The sequence below is a fragment of the Ictidomys tridecemlineatus genome, chromosome 2 (assembly GCF_052094955.1).
Source record: "Ictidomys tridecemlineatus isolate mIctTri1 chromosome 2, mIctTri1.hap1, whole genome shotgun sequence".
In the NCBI taxonomy this organism is placed as follows: Eukaryota; Metazoa; Chordata; class Mammalia; order Rodentia; family Sciuridae; genus Ictidomys; species Ictidomys tridecemlineatus.
The window spans coordinates 15,745,598-15,755,545 of NC_135478.1; the positions used below are offsets into that span (position 1 = coordinate 15,745,598).

Sequence of the window (9,948 nt, forward strand, 5' to 3'; positions counted from 1 at the left end):
CGACTAGACTTAGGAGACCTCCCCAGGTGCCTTCTGGGTTTCAACAGAAGAGGGCGGCAGCTGTGCAAAGGGCCTGGAGAGGGCCCTGAGGTTGAAGATGCTGTCCTGGACCTCTTGACCCTGCCATCACAACCCATGCCTCTTGCATGAAACAGCCACCCACTCACCTCTGCATCTCATTCACACACACACATGCCCACACACATGTGCATGCGCACACAGGCCTCCAGAGTTGAGGACTCCCTTGTAGTGAAGGAGAGGAAGCAAGACAAGTGAGACAGAAGTTGCTTTCACACAGTTTATTTTTCAGAGTCCAGAGGCAGGCAAGGCGGGACAAACTCTAGGACCGTAACCTGGGCACAAGACCTTGAAAGAAATCCTTGATTTTCCTGCCAATGTTCTCGAGTTTTTCACCAATCTTCTCTCCACCTTTTTGCAGGAGCCCACCTAGCCGGGCAATTTTCTTGAAATGCTGGGGCTGTACAACAGGAAGAAACAAGTTCCTTAAAGGGCTGCGCTCAAGGGTGCAAGACCCCTGTCCACTTAGACCTCCCTCAGGGGATTTGGAGCACCAGTTCACCCTCTTCTGACTGTGACCTTTGGAGCACATAGCTGAATCCCTACTCTTAATAAAAAGATGGAAAAACAAATTGAGGCTCAGAAATGGCAAGGGGCTCCCCCAGGGTCCTCAGAGCCCACTACCCTAAGTCGGTGTTCTCAGTCTTCAGCAGGAGTCAGAATCTCCAGAAGAGCTTATTGAAATACACGTTGCTGGACCTCACCCCAGAGCCTCATTCAGTAGTTCTGTGTGGAGCCCAAGAATGTGCATCTCTAACAAAGTTCCCAGGTAAGGACCAATCTTTAAGAACCACTGCTCTCAGGAATTGCAGGGTTGGCCCTGGATATGGGATCAGGCTAAGGGAGGAACCCTGGGTAGAAGGAGGTTTTCCTGCTCTGGGTAAGGCAGTGGCTGACTGGTGGACAGATTATCCATGTGCCATTCTCATCAGCCGCTGCATCCCAGAATAGCCCACTCACCCCGTCACAGTTGATGTCAAAAGAGTCCCTGGCCGGGTCCAGGGTGACTGTTCCCACACATCGCTTCACCAGCTAGAAAAGGAATGCTCAAAGTCAAACTGGAAACCCTTTACCATAACTCCCAGCCCTGCCTTGGTGGCTGGAAATGTTCTCCAAGGACCCTTTATCCAGCTCCTCAGGAGGTACCTACCCACCAGCACCCCCAGCCCCAACCTCACCCCATCCTCTTTGAAGTCACACTGCTCCAAGGTCTGCTGAGTCGTCTTGGGACATACTGTCTCCTTCACTGTGAAGCTCACAGGCTTTGGGGTATCTGGGTCCTCATCCTGGTCAAGGAAAGAAGTGGGGAGTTCAGGCTCGAGCCCAGTTTTTCTTTCTCTGATCAGTCTTCCTGATCCCCATCAAGGGAACAGCCTTTCATCAACATCTATTATGTGCCAGGCACTGAGAACAGAGAGGAAGAAAATAAGCCCCTTTCTGACCTCCTTAAGCAGCCCTAATGAGGGGTATCTCCCCTCTGGGAGAGAGGGAAACCAAGGGCTTCCTGGAGGATGAGACCTTCAGGACCTCAAGCCTGGCCAGAGCCCTTCTCTATACAGAGAGACAGAAGAATCAATAACCTCACCCTTGTCCCTGGAGGTCCCAGAAGTGCCTGCAGCCTGTGTGGAGTAGGGATAGAGTACACTGCCACAGCAGAATGCTAAGGTTGAAAAACATCACGCTACGAGAGAGGACATAGCCCCAGGAAGTTTCCCTGGAAAAGGGAGGATCACACCAACAGGAGGCAGTGCTTTCCTGGCAGAAGACAGAGCAGAAGCCCAGAGTGGCCAATCCTAGCCAGAGCAGAGTCAGCCCTCCCTGCCAGCTCACCCCCCGGGACTGGGAATCCAGGCTCAGGAGGCGGTAGAGGTTGGCATCTGAGGACTGCTGGTTGAAGCCATCCACAGCACGGAGCACAGCCTCCTGGTAGCTGAGGGTCTGGGCTATGGCTAAAGGCATCATCAGGCCCAGCAGCAGCAGCAACAGTGACCGCCACTCCAGAAAAGGGCCTTCTCTCTGGGTCCGCATGGTTTCCAAGACTGCTTCCTCCAACCCACAGGAGCCTCCTTTATGCTCAGCCTGAGCCTGATGCAAAGACCCAACCACAAGCCCTCCTGACCCAGCCCCATCTTGGGCTGGCCGCCAGGGCCTGGGCTGCAGCTCAGCCCCACTGCCTGCTGTCGTCTCATGGGGGCTGGGCAGCACGCCAGATCGGCCTGATGTGCAAGACAAAGAAAGAATTTCCCCATCTCCCTGAAATGGCCTCAGGAGATTTCATGGCCTGGGTTGCTCAAGAGGGTTGAGTCCCAGAAAAGAGGAAGAAAGCCAGTTCCTGCCCTGAACACTGAGTGGACACTCAATTAACATTTTTTTTTTTTTGTACCAGGGATTGAACCCAGGGGGACTTGACCACTGAGCCACATCCCCAGCCCTTTTTTATATTTTATTTAAAGTTAGGATCTCTCTGAGTTGCTTAGGGCCTCACTAAATTACTGAGGCTGGCTTTGAACTCATGATCCTCCTGCCTCAGCCTCCTGAGCCTCTGGGATTATAGGGGTGTGCCACTGCACCTGGCTTCAATTAACTTTTGATGAATAACAGTATCTGTGCCCCTACCCTAGATACTTTCCCACCCAAGGGAGAAGTTTTCCCCACACTCAGTTCAAGGCTGGACCACCCTGTTCCCTGTACCTGGCCTTCAGTCAACTCAGGGACTTGGCTCCATGTCTCCCTCTCCTGGATCCTTCTCTGTTGCCTCTTTTCAGTCTAAAAATGTCCTGGGACCCCTCGCACTCAGCAGATGTGGACTTTGGCCCTAGGTCCTCCTCACCTGAGCCTGAGGCAAAGCCGTCTATACTGGATGGACCAGCTTTTTCACCCACACTCAAGCCCCAACAGGCTGGCCAGCCCTCCCTGGGTCCAGTGACCACTCTCAAGTCTTGTCTTACTGTATATAGGTGCAGGTGACAGCTTCTCCACCTGAAACTGCCCTGGCCCATCTCCCCGGCTGCCATTCTCCTGCTTTCCCTACTGTCTTTGCCTCTTCCAAGGGCTGTCCTCTTAATATCAGGGGCTTGGGCTGCTTCTCTTCCAAGTTCTCAAGTCTTCCTGGATACATCCCCTCCCAGGACACCAGTTACAGTGAACCAGACTCCACCTGGTCTGTATCTCTGAGTTCAAAATTCCCATGAATCCCCTGGTTGTCCCCACTGGGCTCCCTCACCTGATCTGTTGAATACTCACTAAATAAGCCCTGAGCTGAAAATCTGAGGAACAGCCCACCTGCTCCTTCCTCTCCTGGGGGCACACCCTTCAGACCTGCCCTACCACCCACCTTCTCTTCCATGAATTGCCACCCAAACCTCCAGACTCCGCCTTCCCTGAGTTCCAGGGACTCCCCGGACCGCAGCCTACCCTCTACACCATTGTCCAGGGTCTCTTCCTAACCACTGCTTTGGCCATTTCAAGCCACTGCCTTTAGAAGCCTACACACGCTGGGCCTAGCATCAAGGCCTGCAGCCCTGTTTCTCCCCATGGCCCTCCCCACAGCCCTGCACACCCCAAGTGCCAGGCTGCCACACACATCCCAACCACTTTGGCTCCTAAGCCTCCTGCCCTTTCTCCCAACTCTGCACCGCGTCCTTCCGTTTGGTATATCCTTCCACCAGCAAAGCTTTCCCTGGCCTCCAACCAGACTCATCAACCTCCTTCTCTTTGCTCCTGCAGCCTCCAAAAAGTCTCCCCTGACTTAACCTCAAATGATTCCTTGTCCAGTACCTGAGATCGTAAGCTGAGGTGGCTGGGTTGGGCCGGGGAGGAGAACACAGCTGTGAGAGGGAATGAACCAAATTAGGGTTCCAGTTCCTCTGTGGACTGGCCATGTGGCCATGAGGCCTGGGGTAACTTTTGACCTTTGATGATATGGGTTCCTCAGGGGCTTGGACAGGACACATTGAAAGGACACACTGATGACACACTGGCCTGGGGGGAGGAAGGAGAAGTGGGCTGCTGTGCAACCTGGTTTCACAGTCCAGTGTTATCCCGGTGGCCTATTGGTCAAGCACAACTTGCACTTCAAGCCCTTTAAAACAGCTGGGGAAAGGATCGTCCAGAAAAGGGACATCGGGCCCCTTCAGGCTCTACTGGTTCCTTTACTTCATCACCAGCTTAGGAGTCCCCAAGAAGCCAAACTGGGACAGAAGTGGGTGTGCATGTTAGTCCTTAGACTAACATGAGACCTACCTCTTCCTGCATTCCTCTAGATGGGATCCAGCACTGTCAGAGTCCCTCCTAGCCAGCCATAGGGGACATTCTACCTCAGCCATTTTTAGGCTGTCCTTTCTCCTAGAATCTTTCAGAGCCCAAATGACTGACACCAGTCCCATGATACAAGTTAGAAGTCTGGGGATGGAAATGGTGTTCAATGGTAGAGCACTTGTCTAGTATGTAGGAGGCTCTGAATTCAAATTCCAGCACTACAAAAAAAAAAAAAAAAAAAACAGAAGTTTGGCCTTGAGGGCACACATCTCCCCTGTGGGCCACAATATGGGGCCCAGGCTTACCAGATTCATGAGAGTCTCCTCTAGGGCTGGGTATATTTGGTTGGAGTCCATCATGCCATCATGTAAGATAGGGAGGGTGACCAGAGCCTTAGAACCCATAGAAAGGAGAGGGGTTCACACCAGCTTCCTTTTCATATGTCTCACCCTGTAACAAGGTAATCAGAAGGTTCTAAGAAAAATCAGAATCAAGGGAGAAAAGTGAAACTTCTCACATCAAGTCTTGAGAGCTGGACAAATATCCCTATGTCCCAATATCAACCCTTCCCACAGGCTCATCCCATCCTGCAGACCAAAGAGGCACCATCTCCTATACATTACAATCAGAGAAACAAGCCTCTAAGGCCACTGAAGGCTCTGGAAGAGCTTCCATGAATTAGCAGATGCTGGAGCCCCTTCCCATTCCAGAATCCCTCTCTCAGTGGGTGACAAGAAAAAGAAAAGAGGGCTGAGGTTGTGACTCAGTGGCAGAGTGCTTTCCTAGCACATGTAAGGCACTGGGTTTGATTCTCAGCACCACATAAAAACAGGTAAACAAAATAAAGGAATTGTGTCCATTTACAACTAAAAAAGAAAAAAAAAAGGAGCTGGATTGGAGACATAACTCAGTGGTAGAGTACTTGCCTCGCATGCAATTCCTGGTATCAAAAAAATATATAAATCTGCCCCTTGCACCAGGCTGTCTTTGTTCAGGCCTCAACCCTGCTGTGACTAGCTGTATGGTTTGTCCTGAACACAGGCATAACTGCTCTGCACCTTAGTCTCTTTCCTTGTAAAAATGGGGATAGTATTTACAGAGAGGACCTGTTTATAGAATTATTTTCTGGGCCAAATGCAGCATTGTGTGTGGTCGGTATATATGAGTTGCTGCTTTAGTTATTGTTATTGTGAACCCTTAGGTTAATACTTCAGAAGTAAATATGAACCCCAGGAGGGAGTGAAATTGGTGACTTACGCCATGAGCTGATGTCTCTCAGGGAAGTTGCGATCCTCCAAATGAAGGTTTTACACAAGGTGAGCTCCAAAAGGCTTTTGCATTTTTATAGGATCAAACAAGAAAAAAAGAAAAGAGACTTTGATGATGGAATTTTAAAGGCCAGCATAAATAAAATATTTTATTACAGAATCTCAAGTGTTATTGCTAGTTGGAGCCAAGAGATAGTAATGGCTCACAAGTCCAACCATCACAGGAATCTCCCTATGCCACACTGCAGAAGCAAACATGTAGGTCACATGCCTGTGTGACCCCTCCAGCAAAAGGAGGGAAGCAGTTAGATGTAAGACATCCCAACTTGCTCAGTTGCTCACAGATACAATTTAACCTCCCTCACTCTGCCATAGAATGAGGCCATAGAATGAAGTTCCCCTGAGGATCTGTGTGGACTGCAGTGACAAAGAGTGAGCACGCAATACCTGACACATAGCATGTGTGCTTAAAGTGCCTGAGCAGTCAGCCCTCCCTCGCCCACAGACCCCAATGGACTTCCAACTCTGCAAAGCAGCTAAGCGAGGATGACACAGGGGACGGCCATGCACAGGTAGCTCAACCTTTACTTCTAGCAAGTTACCTCCCCTCCCCAAGTCCGTTTTCTTGAGCAAAATTGGAAACAGTAACCCCAACCCTGCTGGACAGCAATGCACTGGGGTCAGATGTATGTTCAGAGACAGAAGTTCCCTTCCTGTTCCTGGGCCACAGGCAGAGTGCACTTGTACTCTGTGGCCAGCAGAGGGTGCCAGCCACAGGCTCTACCCAGTCTCTGCCCAACACCCCCTTTCAGGCTTTATTTCTTCTCACTGGCAGGATGGCTTGGCCAGAAGACCTGAGGTAGGTGGGGTCCCAAGCACCATCAGTTCACCAGCTGCTTGACTTGGAGCAAGTTGCTATGTTTTCCTGTGAATGTCCTTGTCTGTAGGATGGGAATGACGTGACCTGCAATGCCTGTGTGGGGACAAATGTGACCGTGGGTGAGAAATTCCATGTTCACTGTAAAGTCCTAGACCCCTGGGCATTTTTGTGAGTGAGGTCAGGGTCAGGTCTGTTTGTTCTGCACTGCCTTATCCCAACTGACCCCAACAGACACATCCATTTGCAGAAAAACTTGAAAACTATGCCCCAGTGTTGCCAACAACTCCCCCCCACTGACCCAAGCCCTGGACACATTTTCAGAGCCAACTTCTCTAGGAAGTTTGCCCAACATCACCTCCAGATAGCATCCCAACATCACCTCCAGATAGCATCCCAACATCACCTCCAGATAGCATCCCAACATCACCTCCAGATAGCATCCCAACATCACCTCCAGATAGCATCCTCAGCAATGCATCCCGACCCCACCCCAGCATCAGACGGGAGACAGCTCACCAACCCCACTTTCAGTCTGTTTATCTGTCAGACAAGTCCCCAGGGTGGGGCCAGCTGTCTCCTCAGGCAAGAGTCACAGAGGCCTGTGCTGTCCCTCAGACAGGCACTCTCCAAGTTATCCCTTCTGTTCAGGCTTTCAGTGAGGGGCTACTCCTCCTCCCCAGGCCAAAAGTTTCCCTAATGTGACAAACGTGTCTGTCCCTCAGACAGGAGCTACCAAGGACAAGAGGACAAGACTGTGTACTCCCTTCAGGCCACAGACTTCCTAGGTGTCCAGGGACCCTTTCCTCTTTGGCACCCTCTCAGGACCTGGCACTGGGCTCTGCCCTCAGGAAGATTCAGATAGACGAGGGCAGCTGCTGGCAGATCCAGAGCCAGGTTCAGGAAGGATTTGTCAAAGGAAAAGCTAAAGAGTATAAGTAGCATTGGGTAATTTCTGGGGGGAAAAAAAAAATGCCTTTGTTTCTTGGAGTGATTCACAAGAGGTTCTTGGGACACAGTGTCCAGGGAGGTGGGAGCTCTGTCCAACCATGAGCAGGAACCTGGGTATTTCCTAAGTTCTCTCTCTGGCTCACAGGACCCCTCTGTCTTCCACGAGTGGGGACTGGGGGAGCTATCAAACCACAGCTTGTTTTCTCCTAGGAAATACTAAGTCAGTCATTCCCTGTCCTATCCAGGAATATCCACCAGGGCCAGGGCACTTCACATAGTCTAAGTTCCCAACCCCAAATTTGTCACCAGTGAGGAAGACAAGACACCAAACTTCTTGACAGTGACCTTTCCCTAAGTCTGTTCCCATTCCCAACCCTGAGCAGCTCCAACTTCTGTGCCTCTAGGTGGCCAGGGACTGTGCCAGGCTGCCTGCTGCTCACCTTCTGCTAGTGACCTCTAGACCCACACCACTGGGCTCCCCACCCCCAGCCCTAACAAACTCTTCTCACCATTCCCAGCTCATCAGACCTTGCTCATTTCTGCTTTAATGCAGTCAATTGCCTGCAATGGCCAATACTATAGCCAGTAGCACATGTAGTTATTCAAATTAATTAAACTTAAAATTTAAAAATTAGGTGTGAAGGCTGGGGATGTAGCTAGCGGTGGAGCATTCGGTAGCCTGCACAAGGCTCTGAGTTCAATCCCCAGTACAAAAAAAAAAAAAAAATCAGGCCCCTGAAACCTGACCCCTTGCCTCATTTGAATAGCTTCTCCTCAATAAAAGGGGTCAACCCATGCTCTCGCTCTCTCTCTTCCTGTGGACCCTTAAGGTCAGAGGAGCCGTCTCAGTGACCCCAAAGAAAACGATATTTGTGTCTCTTGTGTGGTGATTTCATGCAGCCCAGTTAGCCCGGTTTAACTGGAGTGACCCCTGAGCCTTTTAGTCACACAGAAACCCGGCACCTGGGTGGGAAGGACCCGTTTTGTCCCTGTGACATGCAGGTTTCCTATGAATGTTTCAGTAGCACCTGCTTGATGCCTCCAAAGGCAACCACTAATGTGTGGGAGGAGTGATGAGAGGTGGGTGCTGGCTGGAGAAGGCTCCATCACCAGCACCCATGGTCATCAGGGTGGTTGATGGTGCATGGTAGGTTCTTGCCAGATGGGGTTGGTAACAGGAGTATCACCCTGGCTGCAGTGAAGGGGATAGAGTTTCTGGGAACCCCAAAGTCATGACTTACAAGAACCTATCCTATACTGCCCGCCACCCCATGATCATTGCTGCCCCCCAGTATAAGATCTCTTTCCCCAAGATGACCAGGGAGTGACCTTCCCCTTGGCCTGGAGGAGATACCAAGTGCCTGTTGCAAGAGCCATGAGGAACAAAGTCCCCGGAGGCCAAGTCCTTCTGTACCCATTTTTTTGGTACTGGGGATTGAACCTGCGACTTTACATATGCTAAGCAAGTAAGTGAGAACTCTACCACTGAGCTATATTTCCAATCCTTAGTATCTTTTTTTTTTTTTTTTTTTTTTGATACCAGGGATTGGACTCAGGGGCACTTAACCATTGAGCCACATCCCATCCCTTTTTATTTTTTTCTTTTGAGACAGGGTTTTGCTAGGTTGTTTTTCTAAGAGGCTAAAACGGGCTTCAAACCTGCCATCCTCCTGCCTCAGCCTCCCACACTGCTGGGATTATAGGCCTATGCCACCACACTGGCTCTTGGTCCCATTTTTATTGATTTATTTATTTTTGGTACCAGAGATTGAACTCAGGGGCACTCAACCACTGAGTCACATCCCCAGCCCTATTTCGTATTTTATTTATAGACAAGGTCTCACTGACTTGCTTGGCATCTCTATTTCTGCTGAGGCTGGCTTTGAACTTGCAATCCTCCTGCCTCAGCCTTCCTAGCTGTTGGAATTACAGGTATGAGCCATTGCACCTGGCTTTTTTGGTACCATTTTTGAGCTGGGGATATGCAGTGGGAATTACCTGCTGTTCACCCTGGGCACAGAGTCTCACGGGTTTGGGTTAGGATGAGAGTCAGGTGACCTTTGGCTAAAATTCTGTTTCCTCGGGCTGGGGATATGGCTCAAGCGGTAGCACTCTCGCCTGGCATGCGTGCGGCCCAGGTTCGATCCTCAGCACCACATATAAACAATGATGTTGTGTCGGCCTAAATAAATAAATAAATATTTTAAAAATTCTCTCTCTAAAAAAAAAATCTGTTTCCTCTTCCCCACTCACCACTCCTGCAAAACACAAGGAGCTTAAAGGAAAGTCATCAAGAGGCTGAGTAATCATCACAACCCTGTCAACCAGACTAGGATTGCCCAGGTATGGACTACGATGAAGAAGGTCAACTAGCAGGAGAGTAGCCCTCCTAAGTAGCCTCGCTAAATTGCTGAGACTGGCCTTGAGATCCTCCTATCTCAGCCTCCGAGTGGCTGGGAATATTGGTGTGTACTACCACACCCAGGTCTGCTCTGTCTTTCTTGACTGAGTAACATT

General features: G+C 50.4%; 1 protein-coding gene across 2 annotated transcripts; it reads right to left on the bottom strand.

Annotated features, from left to right (window-relative positions):
- Positions 1–284: 284 nt before the first annotated feature.
- Positions 285–9,596, bottom strand: LOC101962700 (cathelicidin antimicrobial peptide). Of its 2 annotated transcripts, XM_078037928.1 has the most exons (7): positions 9,430–9,596; positions 6,433–6,576; positions 5,593–5,666; positions 4,641–4,809; positions 1,257–1,364; positions 1,039–1,110; positions 285–478 (listed from the first exon to the last, which is right to left on the bottom strand). In XM_078037928.1, exons 4-7 carry the CDS (start codon positions 4,737–4,739, stop codon positions 341–343), a joined length of 417 nt encoding a protein of 138 aa, XP_077894054.1. In that variant the 5' UTR covers positions 4,740–4,809; positions 5,593–5,666; positions 6,433–6,576; positions 9,430–9,596; the 3' UTR covers positions 285–340. The 2 variants fall into 2 exon arrangements, with proteins under 2 accessions (XP_077894054.1, XP_005333139.1); XM_005333082.4 differs by lacking the exons at positions 4,641–4,809; positions 5,593–5,666; positions 6,433–6,576; positions 9,430–9,596 and adding an exon at positions 1,909–2,252.
- Positions 9,597–9,948: the final 352 nt, after the last annotated feature.

Bases quoted from the DNA above. Each gene is read 5' to 3' on its own strand.
- LOC101962700 (XM_005333082.4), bottom strand. From the start codon at position 2,106: ATGCGGACCCAGAGAGAAGGCCCTTTTCTGGAGTGGCGGTCACTGTTG. The intron at 1,111-1,256 runs GTGAGGTTGGGG...TTCCTTTTCTAG, and splicing joins GTGACTTCAAAGAGGATGGG to CTGGTGAAGCGATGTGTGGG. The intron at 479-1,038 runs GTGAGTGGGCTA...CCTGTTGTACAG, and splicing joins TTGACATCAACTGTGACGGG to CCCCAGCATTTCAAGAAAAT.